The sequence below is a fragment of the Fulmarus glacialis genome, unplaced genomic scaffold (assembly GCF_000690835.1).
Source record: "Fulmarus glacialis isolate BGI_N327 unplaced genomic scaffold, ASM69083v1 scaffold10000, whole genome shotgun sequence".
Classification (NCBI taxonomy): Eukaryota; Metazoa; Chordata; class Aves; order Procellariiformes; family Procellariidae; genus Fulmarus; species Fulmarus glacialis.
The window spans coordinates 26,946-42,277 of NW_009185828.1; the positions used below are offsets into that span (position 1 = coordinate 26,946).

Sequence of the window (15,332 nt, forward strand, 5' to 3'; positions counted from 1 at the left end):
GTTTGATACTAAGCAAAAGGAAGCATTTTCTGCTCCAGACCAGGCGTTAGGAAATTGGCATTGCTTCTTACTGCAGTTTAGAGGTTTCTTAATCGGTTTGTTAATGATCACCAAATACTGCCTGTGGTATTCCGCAAACAGGTTTTATCTTCCAATATCCCACAATGGCTAATAAAAATTTTTGCAGTGACTTCTTAAAATTTAATTTGGTTTTACAAAAAAATATTGTGTTATTTTAAATTAGAAAAATACTGATAATGTTACACATTTTATTTTCTAGATCTTTTTAAAGTTTTCTACCACCTTTACCTTGAAGAGTCAAAATGCCTCAGTCTTCATTTTCATGGCTTTTAATTCAATTTAATTCAATTTTGAATGTTCTTCCCCATGAACCACACATTTTATTAATACAGCACCCCCATTCTTGGTTATGTTAATTCCTTTGCTCCGAATGCAAGACTACTAATAAAATGCAGTTAAAATGTTGCCCTGCCCATTGCTGCTGCTGTAACATACATGCTGATGTAAAGCAGAAACTGAACAAAGTCACAATTTTCCCGAGATTAGAGGTAGCCAGGCTGGCTGTCTCCTCGCCTTCTGCTACCCGCTTCCAGCGTCGGGCCACCCCCACGCCACAGTTTAGATATTATTTGCTCTTTTGGGTTTCAGATTACAGGAGCAATTGATCTGTGTGACCTATTTTAGAAACTTTCACATTTGCTGGGGAAACCTAAACCAAATGTATCCCCTCAAGAGACAAATCAGCTGAAAACTGGCCAGTTGACGTTTGGAGGCAGCCAGTGCTCCTCTGCAATGAATTCTGGTAGGACAGCACCACCTCATGGCCTACTAATAAGTCACCATCCTAACCCCTTTAAATAACAGTTTTCACACTGTTAAATTCAGAGCTGACGCTTCAGATATGAATTTTATCTTTGGCTTAATTTCATTGGTTTAATCTTTGTTGCATGTCACTGTATCAGGAAATTACATCATTTCGTCTTTTGAAGATTCCAGCTTCTGAAATGTAGAATCCAGGTAATAGCATTTTAAAAACAAAATCTTGTTTGTTCTTAGGCAACATCCTGCAGGAGCCTGTGTGAATTCAATGGGCTGACAGTGCTTAAAATACAACTTAGAAGGAAACTGTGTGGGACCTGGCCTTTCATGTGCTGTGTTTTTAAAAAGTTTGTAACTATCTAATCAAAGGTAGTTTGTAGTGGAAAACTTCTCCATAGGAGTCATTTCTGCATCAAAACTTTTCTAATTAGTCTTTCCCAACTGTAATAGTTTAGGTAAGAGCCCAAGCTCTTAATTTTAAAATTTATTTAATATAAATTTGGTTTCTGTTTATAGTATCTATTCTATTTGGGTTTGATTCCAGATTTCTGAAAATGCTTGCCTTTATTACATGCATTAACCATGGAAAATTTTTCCTTTTTTTTTTTTAATATGGTTTAGACATTGGAAACAATTTTTTATGTAATAAAAATAAGTTTACATTCTTACACCAATTACTGTATCTCCTCCTAGTACTGAGACAGTACTTTTTTTGGTCAGAAACATGCAGTCCCTGTGCATCACCTAATGTCTTATTGAAATTCTTCATTTCTTCTGAAATAGGCAGTGGTTATGTTTGGGTTGACTGTATGTTTGGAGTCAAAAACATGATAGGTGTCTAGATATTAATATTATAACAATCTTAAATTTTCTGCTCTTTGCAGAGGGGATTGTAGAGTGTAGTCACCTCTTCATGAATCTGTAGATGGGATCTATTTAGGTAAGACATTTGAAAATCAGGCTTTTTGGACATACTGAAAAATTAAATGTAAAACTTCTAATTTTTTTTTTTTTTTTTTTTAATTTTTATGGTTAATAAGACACTTCCATCAGCAGTGCTTGTCAATGCTGCTGAATCAACAGTAAATGCTGTGTCTCTTACGACTTTTGCAAGAGCCTTTATTATGTTTCGGTTTTAAGTATTTTTAAAGTTTTCTTCAACAAAGTACATCTTTTAAAAATTCAGAATGGCAGTATAGTGCGAAGTGTAACAGTCAATTTTATATGGTAGTAAATAGTTGCTTATTGTTCTGATGGAAGAGTAAACTTGATAAAATGTGATGTTTGTTCAATGAAAATGACTATTCAACGCTGTCAAATTCCCCCTACAATATGTCACGGGAACCTACTCCAATCATTTTAATCGTAAACAATGCTGCTGCTTCTTGCATTGGGTTAAATGTATGCAAATTGGAACCTACTGTTTCATGAGTGATCAATTCTTTGTTGGCAGTGGAAAGAAATGTTGTATGTATTGCTAAGATACTGAAGGAAGCAGAGTCAGCATCTTTGTTCTAAAGTATATGCATCTTTTGAAGATGCTGCTTTGGAGGGAACACTTTCCTGTTTTTCCTCTTATTTAAAAATATAGTCTGCTCTAAAATCATACGAAAAATCTCTAACTAGAAGAACACTTACCATTTCTAGTGAAGGCCCCAAGTATAAATAAAGCTGTGCATGCCACCTGTGGTAGCAGATGGCAGCCATTCACAGCTTCCTTTTGTGTTGGATCTGCATTATATGCAATATTTGCTTTTATGTTTTAATAAGAGCTGTTTAACAAAATCTACAATGGCAACAAAACACAGATAAGTGCATTAAAGAGGTAGTTTACAATGAAAATAAACTTTTTGAAGTGCAAACTGGAACCTGACGTAAGTTTAAAAAAGTTACATTACAGGCTTTAATGTGAATTTATAGAGTGTTTTTCACTTGCGTAATGCTGATGCTTTTGTTGCCACCCAGTGGAAAACTGCTGCTGCTTCACTGTAGAGAATCAGTTGTTTTATCATGATCTTGGGAGTTTTTAAATAACACCTGGAGTCTCCAGCTTTGGTACCTGCGCTTAGGAGCTTATCATTTTAAGTTTCTTAAGTTATAACTAAATATACCTCCTTTCATGGCAGATGCATCTTTTAGAAAGTTCCCTACTGGTGCTATCCAGCTTCTGCTCTCCCTCATGCTGATACAGGTATTTGTGGAGCTGAAACGAAAGAAACCCGTTCTTTATATTTGGTCTTAACCATTATTAACCCCCCTTTCCAGAATAGTAATTTAAGAAAAAGTCATGTCAATGTTTTGGTGTGTGGTATTGACCCTCAAGGAGTGCCAGTGGGAATGGGAAGAGAAGAGGCAGAGCCCGGAGTTGTGGGCTCCTAAGTGGTCTTCATTGTCAGAAATGACATAACCCTCTGTGTTCTGGTAGCGTGCAGAAGCTCGAAACATGCTGTTAGTATAATGTAACTGATGTTGGCAGTATTGGGAGGAAAGGTATTTTTTTTCCATGATTCTCATAAGTGTCGGTTACATCTGGAAATTCAGTAGTGTTCTTTCCCGTAAGATAAGTTTAGTCTTAATATAGTGCAAGAGTGTTGCAACTATGAAGGGCATTTCTCTAAGCCCTCCTATACCTTCAGGGAAAAAAGGAAATAATTTCATTATTTCAAGGTTGAAGAAGAGGTTTACTTCTCTGCTCCAGACTTTCAGAGATGAAGAAAGCTAATTTCCAGAAGCAGAGAATGGGAACCACGACAAGAGGCCAATACTCAGATGTGTTTGTGCTTCATCTTCAAACTGCTTTCATCTGTCCTTTTGATGACTGTGTCAACTGGTGGTATAACTGTTTTGCAAACAGGCATATACAGCAAATGGGAAGTTGCAATTATGATGGATGGGTAAAGGGAGTGAAAAAAATGGGTATGCTGAAATGCAAGTGGGATTTAAAATTGTTCTAGGTCTACTTGAAAGATTAATTGGAGAAGATACAAAAAATTAGCCCAGAGGCAGTAAAAAGCAGGGGAAGAGAGAGAGACAGACTGGCCAAGAAAACTGTTGCAGAAGGGAAGACTTTGTAGAGGTAAAGTCAGATTTGGCAAAATTCACAATGAGTTAACGGTATTAAAAACTCCCGAATTTAAAATATTCTTTAGCTATGTAAATAAAAAGAGAATTAACAAAAAAGTGGATTTGTCATGCAGCTGACGTATAGATTAAGAATAGTTTAGGCATGGTCTCCAGACTAAATTAGTAAGGAAAAAGCCATGGACCAGCAGGGTAAAAGCAAGATATGTGCTGGGAACCAGAGAACGTTACTGGAAATTTGTACAAAATCTCAGAACTTCAATGCAGTCAAATTGTGGTTATCAGTTAATCTCTGGGTTGAGTTCAGACACAGTGGATTTGAGAAATCCCAGCTATTTTTAATGAAAATACATCGAATTGAAGATGGTATCAGAGGGAAGCAAATTTAATGCCTGTAATTAAGTCAGCAGAGAGAAACTGATAATGGCATCAGTAGGGCCTGACTCAGAAGTGGTCTAGGATTCAGAAAAGATTTTAAGGGGAAAAAGATAAATAGAAAGCAAGATGCAATGCAGTATAATTTGCTATCTTACTAAAAATAGGATGTGCCCAACCAACTTGACACTTTAAGAAAATCTGCTTTTCCTTCATTAAGATGACCTGGTGTCTGAGTGAAGTGTCTGATAAAGTGCTAATAGGAAATGTAGCGATTGGCAGAGAAAATATTAACTGAGTAAGACAAATAAGCAGAAGCAATGCTTCTGTGTTGAAAGAAGTGTTGAGAGGTTAAGAGTGGAATTACTATTTGCATTCCCCAAAATAAGAACAGTACTAAACAAGATAAGCTTTAAAATCAATCCCAGAGTAAGATAGATCAATAAAATTTACTGATGAGGGTAATGCTGAGAGGAAGGAGAGGGAGCAGCATGATACGTTACAGCAAGTGCTGAATGACTCTGGGGTCTGGAGTTGTGGGGGGAAGAAAGAAATTCAGCAGTAGAATATGTATTTAGAGACTGAAGTGAAGAATAAGCTCGAAACTGATCGATGAAAGTGGTGGGGAAAAAAGGTATTTCCGTGTGAGTTACAAAGTAACTAACACCAGTGAATGCCCTTCTAGTCATCTGCATTGGAAAAGGATGGATGCAAACTGGAGCAAATGCAAAGGAAAGTTATGGGTTAGGCAACTTCAGAACTATCTTGTGAGAAGAACTAAAAGCTTGGGGTCGTTTGTCTGGGGCTACAGAAGTTAGAGGGGCATAGGATTATTGACGACAAACTCAAACACACATGCAGGGAAGCAGAGCTTTTAAGGCAAAGGACTTTTGAAGCAAGAACAGATGGATAGAAGTTGGTAATCAGTAAATCTGGAAATCTGATAGTTCTTATTCATAATAAGAGCAGTAGGATTCTAATAAAGCTATTCAGTTGGAATAGGGAGATGTTTTATTACCTTTAGGCTGGAGCTTGATAACTGTAAAGGGTGTATTGTGTGCCTCTGATAACCCCAGAATAAATGCAGGTTGATGACACTGGAGATATCTTCAAGATTTATATTTGTATAATCAGGGATATTTTGTGTCTGCAGAAGATTAAGCATTGTACCAAAAAAAAAAAAAATCTTTTTTTTTTTCATAAAATTTACATTCCCTGTTATGCTAGTGGGACCTTCTTTTTTGTAAAAATTGTTTAATTTTGTTGATATGGTAATGACAAATTGAATCCAAAACCATGCCAATAGTACATGGTATGAAAAGGCAAAAGAGAAATAGCAGCAGTGCAGGATCACAGAAGATGCTGTTAGAATTTGAGGGAAAGTAGAACAAGAAGTCTCACTTCTGATGCAAATCTTGGGAACTAAGAGCTTGATGCAAGTATGGGCATAATGGTGTCATTCTAAATTCATGAAAATAGCTTTACAAATGAAGGAGAGGCAAAGTGGGGTCAGTGCAATTCAAACACACGATGACAATTTTAGCCTAAGTAGAATGCTCTTTGTGACTAGATGAATTAATTACTGTAAGACAGTGTTCTTGCTTGTCATTCTGATTCTTTCTGCTTGTTAATCACTCCTAAATTGTAGCTACTGCAGTAATATTAAGATTTATTACTTACAAAGTTTTGCTAATCTCTTTTGTAGTTTAGTGTTTGTTCACATATTAATGTAAATGTTTTGAAATGTTTCTTATTTTACACTTCTACTCTTTGTACTTTCTACTACTCTGTAGTACTTTCTTTCTGCCTATTAAGTATTATTGTTCTACTGAAACACTGTATGACTGTTCTAAATGTTTTGCTTTCATAGTCAAGCTTAATTTACCTATTCAGCAGATTTCATGACATACCAAGTCTGAGCTGAGAAGGAGATTAGTATACAAAAAATAAGTTCCAGTGGTGATGAGAAGGAACATCTATAGAATGGTTTGGCTTATTCTTTGTGCCTCATTGATCTTGTAGTGATTTCAGTATTTCCCTTCTTATTGCTTACGATGGTGCTAACACACTTTAGGAAACTTTGGATCTACTGGAGGTACTAGCAGAACTCAGTTTACTATGAATGAGATGAAATTTCCCGTCCTGTTAATCACATGGAAAACTTTAAACATGAAAACTGGGAAAATTCTTGTCCAATACAATGAGTTGTAGTAAAAATGAAACAGAGCAAATAATAATAGGGAAATGTATGTGTATTTATTTGCACAAGGAAACACTTATTTTTAGTTGTACAAATCATTGTGCTCTTACTAAGTACATTTTTTTTTCCCCTCTTACTTTTTCCAAAGAGTGCTGATCTTTTGAAAAAAATAATTGGGGGAATTAATCTTCTATTTATCCAAACTATTCTGTGTTCTTTATGGGGTTTTTGTTTGTTTAATTACAAGGAACATTTGCATGAAAATAGGATTTTAAGACTTGAACAGCTTCTGATGCTTTTTCCCAGATACATGGAGTAAACCACATTTATTGTATTTGTAAACTAAACGAACTATTGTTTTGTAAAATTCCATGCGTGCCTTTTTACACTGAATATTTACAATGAATATTTGAGAATATGCTTTAGAAAGGTTCCCCCTGCCTCCCCCTTGAAAATATATACCACTAATATATATAATTCTTCCTCCTCCTTTTCCCCCCCCATCATGTCTCCTTCAAGACCTGCCAAGGAAGTGATACTGGTAGTCATCATCAAACTTGATTTCTGTAGTTCCTCCATTCTCTAAGATAAGCAGCATCTTATGCTACACCAAATCTTTTAAGTCAGACTAAAGTTTGCAAGAGTTCTTTCAGATTTTTAGGAGTTTTTTCATCTTCTCAAAGGATCTTTGTGAAGACTTTTAATAAAGAAAATCAAGTGGATTTATAGCAAAATGTATCCACAGTGAAGTGGAAATCCAGAAATAGAAATTTGATAGGGATGTATGCTCTGGCAACCCCTACTAATGGTTATCAGATGATAGAGATAACTACTGGAGTTTGGGCACAAACTGGTCACTCTATTATGGCAAAAATAGAAAGGAGAGGGACAGCACCTTGCTCTACAAGTTCTAATAACTGAACTTGAATATTTATATCATGTCTCGTCAGTAAAATGTTTCAAACTTTCTTGTGTGATCTTCTAAAATGAATTTATTTTCTGAAATGTACATTAGGTTCTGGATTGCCAGTTTAGATAATGTCTTGTGTTATTATAATCATGTTTAATATTTTCAATGTTTAATATTGTAGTTATATTTAGTGTTTAGTAGTGTTTAGTGTTTATGCTTTTTGGATAGAAGACGTATTTTTACTGCTTTTCTGAGTTGTACTTTCATACAACAGAGCTTTTTTAGATGATATTTATGTATTGACTGCTTGCAAAATGTAAAAATTCTACTGTAAAAGAGTAAATTTTATGGTTCTGTTTAATTACAGAATGAATAATTTTACAAATTCATGTTTGAAGTGTGGAATACTGAACTTTAAACATAAAAGTAATCAGTTATCTGACTGAAGTTTAATTATGATTTCTATTCATTTAGATTTCTCATATTGGAAAGCTGAAAGATTTTCTTCTGCAACATAGAAAGGATTACATTAATGCTTACAGGTAAGTGTGAATTGTGTTTAAATACACGTATTTATTTTCAGATTTATAAAGTGAACTGCTTAAAAACTTATAGGCATAACGACTAAAAACAAAACATAGATTGCTTATTAATTGGCTTACTGTAAGATACTTAAGATAGTAGTAGAAAAAGATAGAAGATAGAAGAATAGTGCTGTCACAAGAAGAAAATGGTGCTAAATAAAGTGAGGCTCAGAATTTGAAGAAGATTTCTGGCACTTAGGCGTGAGTTCTGAAACAAAACAACCTGGCTGTCCAAGTCCAGCATCTTTTAAGGATCTACAGAGTAGGTTTCTGAAGTGATTCCTGAGGCAGCAGAATACTAGATTCAGTGATCCAGGTTTTCCCTTTCACTCTGTGACACTAAACCTACCTGTTATCACTAAGTATAGAGTCAGTAGCATCAACAGGTCCTGGAGGAGAATGATGTGAACTCTTCAGACTTCAGACTCTGGAATGTGAATTCCAGATGAAGGACACCATTGAGAATACAGTGTCAGGGGACAGCAGCACACGATTTGCTTTCTATGACAAAAACTGCAGGCTTCAGTTCTGGTAGTTATTATTGTGTGGAGAAAGTTTTGATTCTCTTCAGCCATTAGGAAACATTCAAAACTGCTGTATCTGCTTACTTGCTGATAGCTTTAGCAGTAGGATTTTTAGAAGATTAAAACACAAGTTTCCAGGTTGTTGTTAGTAAGAAGAAATAGGAGTATTTTGTGATCTGCAGATTTAACATTCTTAATGAATTACTAAATCGAGTTATCCTAAGATCTGAGTGTTACCACAACTTGTATTTTGGTGAACTGAGTACAAATAATCATATCATGTGAGAAATTGAAAACTTGCCTTTTAATGAAACTCTTGTTATATGCAGACTTAGTAGTCGTATTATAGGTTGCACAATATTTCATTCCAGAAACAGAAAATACTTCACAGGTATCTCCACTTAACTAACATTGCTGTTGTAAAAAGAAGTTTAACAATTCCAGTTGGGGGGCGTGTGTATCCAAACAGAACAATGTAGGTAAGCTTTCCCTTTTAAAGGATCTTCTGAAACTTCACAGTTTCCTGTGTTGTATTTCTCCAGTCCCTCAACATAACTGCAGTATTGCATGAGGTGAGTCAGCCCTGTCTGCATTCCGATTTTGCGACAACCCTGACTAAAGCTAAGCTGTTGCTGCAATCAAGGTAGAGAAAACGCAGTCTAAAGTCATCTTGAATTGAAGACACTGAGTCCCAAGTCAGTTTAATACCTTTCTCCAAAAGGCTTCACAGGTACCAAATAGGAGCGTTACCCAGACAGATATCCATCCCCCAGGAGAAGACAATAGGAACAGATGAGCTGTCTGCTATTCCTGAGGCTCGGCCCATACTGGAGGAACAGTCTTTCTGAGAAACAACTTCTAGGCCTGAAAGGGTCTGTCAAAGTAATAGCAATACTATACAATCAGTGGTATCAAAATGTGTCCCTAAGTAAGGTGCCAGAAGATTTTTGTCTCCCTGAGATTTTAAAAGCAGTATTTTGTTGTTTCAAAAATGAAATAAAAAAAAAAGATGATTTTGGCATGTTTTATAAGTGTAAGGCCATGAGAGCTATTCGTAGTCAGTGCCGGTGAAACTGAAGCTCAGGGGTGTGGGTGGCAATTCTGTGTGCAAGCAGCAAGCAGAAGTAGTATACAGTTACATGTTAAGACTAGCTCTCTGCTTTTCAATTCCTGTTGGAATAAGTCATGAACAACACTAGGTGGAGCTACCAATTTAATACTGAAATGACTGTTTTTACTGTGTGAAAACTTCGTGTGAATGCATAAGCTGAGAAACTGCAAATAATTGCAGTAAGAGCAAACAGTCAGTAGCAGTTAAATTTTGGGTACTATTTGTATTTTATTAACAGTAGCGTGCATAAAATTGAAGTGATAAAAGGAGTAAAAATTTGTCCAAGCTATTTTGGTTTCTAAAATTTTTTTAATGTCCTTTTTGTAAACTCTCTTTTAACCAGTTATCATGGTAATTCTCCCCCCCACACCTCAGGTGTTAACTAAGGAGAGGAAAAAGGAAGTGTCATTTCTTCCAGATCTCATCTGTGATTGCAGTTGATCCTGTCCTTAATGGTCAAACTTAAAACAGATAGTACTGTCAAATTCCATACTACATTGCTTATGCTGTTCTACTTCGTGGATGCAAAAAGGATCATCGCATCCATGCTGTCAGTCTCACAGTCTTAGCAAATGCCTCACTCATTCAAGACAGCAGTTTTAATAACTTTTCAATGCTTAAGCTATGGGGAAAATTTTTAAACAGTTTAATACTAAAAGGCTGTGCTGGAATTTCTGTAGGAGGTTTAATTTTTTTAATGAAGTTCGACTACTCCCTATTTTGTCAATCCTGCTATTTGTTTTTCAACTATAGCATGATGTGTTGGTGAAATTCGGCTTCTGAGTTACCAAGTTGAATTATTGTATGCCTTGTAAAACTTCTTCATAATGTGTTACATCCAGGTCCTTGATTGCTTCCTTGACCTTACTTTTGCAGACTATAAATTCTTTATTAATAGAGTTTTTATTTTTGGCATACATAAAATATCCTGCTACAGAGGGGATGTCTTTAATTCATTTTTAGAGGAAGATTTTTAGCAATGTGAAAGACAACTGGAAGAAGGATTAGTTGAAACTAAGGCCCTGACCCGTTTTATCAAACTTCAAATATTTAACTGAAATACCTACATTAAGTCCAAAAAGCTCAAAAATTAGTAATTGCTTTTTCACCTTCTTTCTTCTTGATTTGACTGTTAGCTATAAAATACGTGAATGGCAAAACACGTGATGGCAAAACACCTCATAGATCACATGCAGTGATCTATGCTTACCGACTTACAAGCAATTGTACCTTTATCCTCTCCTGTTTATCAGGATTCATTTGCTTTCTCTTACACCTTGGTTTTCAGCTTTCTGTGATAAGGAACTTTTCTGTTTTGACTTCTTGCCTGTTTTATCCTGTCTACTGTCGTTCTCTCCTCTGGATAGAACTTCTGAGAGCTTTTGTGGTAGCAGAGATGTGGTATCATCTTCCACTGACAGCATGAGTTATGATGGAAAGAAACTTGAAACTGGCCAGTTAGAAAACTCTCATTTACAGAGGGGCGCATATAGAAGCTCCTCCTTCAAACTTCTCCCCAAATGTATGTTATTTCTTGCCATTTGGCTTAAAAATTGGTGGTTGTATTCATCTTAAAATCCGTGGCAATAATAATGAAAACTTGGGCTTTCTCTACAACACATGTTTTAAGGAAAAATAATGAAAACACTGTATGAGTAGCAAAGACTATGGGTGACTCGTGTTATTATTGGTTACATCTACTAAGGAAAGGAGCAATATATGTACCATTGCCTTTATTTAACATTAGAGCCTTGTCTTAAAGAAAAATAACTTAAATAATTTTAATTATTTTCTTGCTGGCTTCATATACACATTTCAAACCTAACGAAGCCCTTTGGGTATCATACTCATGATCAGTGAACACATTTAGTGGCAGGGTATTTTATAAGAAATGTGTAGCTAAATCATGGGACATTGCATCATCACTGTCCCTGCTGATAGTAGCTGTCTCTGAGCTGTCACTTGTGATGTTGTTAACTGCAGCCTCTCTCCAAGAATCTTTGGAAAGAAGTGAAACTCAACAATCAAGAAACGCTTTAGGACATCTCAGAGTATTTGAAAATTAATTAGTTTCTATTGGAAAATGTTCTGACAATGCTTAAAAACAGCAATGGTAAACAGTATTTGGCTATTTGTTCATATCTGGTTTATGGTTCATCTCAAGGACTTTCTCACCAGCTTTTTCAAGTAGGCTTATTAAGCTTCAGAGTGGTGTTTAGAAAGCACATATGAGGTGTAGTCCTTGAGGCAATGTATAAGAAAAATAACTGAGGACTTTTCCTTAAAACAGAACTGATTAACTTTTTTTTTTAAGTTTGATTGATAATCACAAAAGTAATTTTTAATTGATGAGTAAATATGGGAAACACCAGACACTATATATTAGAAAATTATCCCTGCTAAATTGTGATCTTTAAGGACTTTCCCAGCAATGTTGCATTTGACTAATGCGTATCTTTAGTGACTTAGTGATGAACAGTACCTTAAAAAAAGAAAAAAAAGAAAAAAAGCCCCTTCGTGACTTATGAAGTCTGAACATCAGATTCTTATTCTTCTCTCCTAAGTGATATGCTGATGAGACTTTATTGAGTTCAGTGGAATAATTTCTCATTTATGTTGCCATAACAGAAAAATGAATAGTACCTTTCCTTTTTTCAGTTCTCTAAAGAATTAGCTGTAAGGGTAGGTGGGTATTTCTTTCGTCTCCCTTTGGTCATAAACTGTTTCCAGCAGAACAAGTTGATCACTCTTCCTGGAAAGGAGAAGGCAGGGACTCTTGGGTCCTGAAGATGTTAACAAGATGCAGGTGTTTTTTTATTTTTGCTTATTAAGCAAACTGTGATCATTCCTTTCAGATGAGGATTTTACTTACCTTCCCATTTTTAGTGTATGACTGCTATACATTCTGTATATTCTTCCTCTCAGTCTATTTGCTATTATGCATTCCTCCATTGCTTTCTACACTATGCTGTGTGAGATCCTATCTTCAGTCTTTGGTAAATTGTCTAATGTTTCATCTGTGAACAACTTGTGCCTTTGCTTTTCATCATCGGCTCCTTCATATTTTTTGATCATTGAACCACCAAGATGTTTGTGTTAAATATAGTTCAAGGAACTAGCTGTAGTGCCCTAACACTTGGGAGTTTGAAATGGTCCTCTTGGGATTCCTCCACATTCTCCAATTTCTCTGAAGGATCTTTCAAGGTTTAGACAATTTAAAGACCAGTAGTTATTCCTACTGTTTTAATCAGACATTGGAAAGGAATTGAGAGGATTCTAGATTTTGACCACAGAACACCTAATACTTAAAAAGACACTCTTTGAGAGAAGAGCTTTCCATCTGGGATTATTAGACATCTAATTTATTGTCTTTTGCAACTGCAGAGATACTTATGTAGTTCATCAGTGTAGCATAAATTGGTTCTGAGTAGAAATGATGCTTTTTCCACAGGAAAGGCTGGATGAGTGGCTTCTGATGTGTCTTCATTACATGCTTCTGTGGTCCTGTACAGTTAAGTGTTTGAACACTTCATATGTTGTTTATTGCAATAATATACTTTGAAAAAACTCTTTAACCAATTATTTTTCTGTCTTAAAAAATAATATTGGTGCCCAGTAATTATGCCTCTTGCCCTAGCATTTATCTACTTAGTAAAGCTAAAAAAAAAAAAGCAGCAATAAATCAATTACATGTTTGCCACCTCATAGAAAATCGTTGAATGCTTACCCTATGTTTTGTGGAGAGTGTTCCCTTGGCTTAACCAATAAAAGAAAAGAAGTAGGCATTAAAGGACTCTAAAAATAGTGTCTTACTGGCTCCTATGCAATGCCAGACTGCTTTCTTGTATTGACTTAATTGTGTTTTTCCAAGAAGCAAGGCTTTATTTGTTATACTAAGATAGTAGAACATGTAGATGATTTGTAAGGACTTTCTTCAGGGTGGACTATATAGTATTTTCCTGTTCTCCAGGGAAGAATTTTCAAATTATTTCTCTTCTTTTTTGATTGTAATATGTTCATATATCACATTTTAGAAACAGTAATTCTTCGTAGCAGCATTCTGGAATTTCTCAGCAATATTTTACAAAACTGAAAATACTAATTCAGGTGTGCCTGTACTGCTTGTTCTAGTAGCTGAAGCTTCCCCACAGACTTAAAAAAAATGTTTTAAATATGTTGTTGTGGAATGTTTTGTTATTTGAGTAGGCAAGTTTTTTACCTTGGATTTATGTCAGACAGCATTTGGATGGAAAAAAGGCAATAAATTAAAATGCACAAACCAGAATAAATAATGTTTAAATTTAGTAGTTAAATAAGAAATAAAATAATTTAAAACATACTAGATGCCCAAAGGGAAGAAGTTTAAAAATGTCTGCTGTATTTAAAACTAAGATTATACATACATGTACATATGTGCATATACCTACACACTTATTTGGGGGGGGAAACAGTTATGTATATATTTGTAAGGCAGTATCTGCAGGTGGTAAATTGGGCATATCTCTGCTAAAACAGTACGTCTCGATATTTTAGAACTGGTTTATTTCAGTTTATTGCTTCTCTCTCTTTTGTAATATCTTGTTGGAGGAAAATCAAGTTTTTCTGCTTGATTTGGTGTCTTTATTGACTCAGTAACCAGAAAATATTTTATGCACCAGCAGAAAGAGTTACTAATCCCAAAACCCATCAGCTCTGGTTCCTCATGCTTTGCCAGCAAAATAGGATCATAGAAATGATAGGCTGGAAGGAGCATGGCTGACACATTCAAAAAGAGAATGACTAAGTCGTTCTACCACCATGTTTTGCTTGCTTTTAAATATTTCTTTCAGTGGAGATTCCATATCCTCCCTCTGGTTCTTCCTGTTTCCTTATCCATGCTACTAGAATTTTTTTTTTTTTTTACAATAGCTTATTTTGGTTTCTCCTCAGTCTCTTCTAGTGTCCTGGTTTTGGCTGGGATAGAGTTAAATTTCTTCCTAGTGCTGTGGTTTGGATTTAATATGAGAAGAATGTGTTGTTATTAGTTGTTGCAAAGTCTACTAGTCAAGGACATCCAGCTTCCATGCTCTGGAAGCAGGTGGGAGGGAACACAGCCAGGACAGCCAGCCCAGCTGGCCAACGGGGTATTCCATACCATGTGATATCATGCTCAGTATATGAATGGTAGGTATGTTCCAGGAAGTAGCGATCGCTACTTGGTTATCGGTCAGCGTGGGTGGTGAGCAACTGCATTGTGCATCACTCATTTTGTATATTCTATCATTATTATTTTCCCTTTTCTGTTCTATTAAACTGTCTTTATCTCAACCCACGAGTTTTCTCACTCTTACCCTTCCGATTCTCTCCCCGTCCCACCAGGGGAGGGGGGTAGTGAGCAAGCGGCTGCGTGGTATTTGGCTGCCTGCCAGGTTAAACCACGACATTTATAATCAACAATTACAGTATGTTTCGTTTTTCATATGTGTTCGCTCCAACCTTTGATCGTACTTTTTCCTCTCCTTTGGACACTGTCCCAGTTGGTGTTGCAGTGAGGTGCTGAAATGAAACAGAACTCCAGCTGAGGCCTTGTCCAAAGCTAAGGATAGCAGAAAGATTATCTTTCATTCGTAATGGATTACGCTGCGTTTATGCATCCCACTGTAATGATGACTTTTTATGCAACAACATGTTGTTGTTATGTTCGGTTTATGATCCAATGTGATCCCAG

At 35.8% G+C, this 15,332-nt stretch overlaps 1 protein-coding gene across 1 annotated transcript in view; it reads left to right on the forward strand.

The window, feature by feature from the left end:
• Positions 1-7,880: 7,880 nt before the first annotated feature.
• The window catches only part of STX18 (syntaxin 18), a gene marked incomplete at its 5' end in the record, with an annotated part of 34,091 nt that continues 26,639 nt past the window's right edge, over positions 7,881-15,332 (forward strand). Inside the window, one exon of the mRNA XM_009579431.1 lies at positions 7,881-7,948. Coding sequence (XP_009577726.1) covers positions 7,881-7,948 — 68 coding nt within the window. The remainder of the gene's footprint in view (positions 7,949-15,332) is intronic.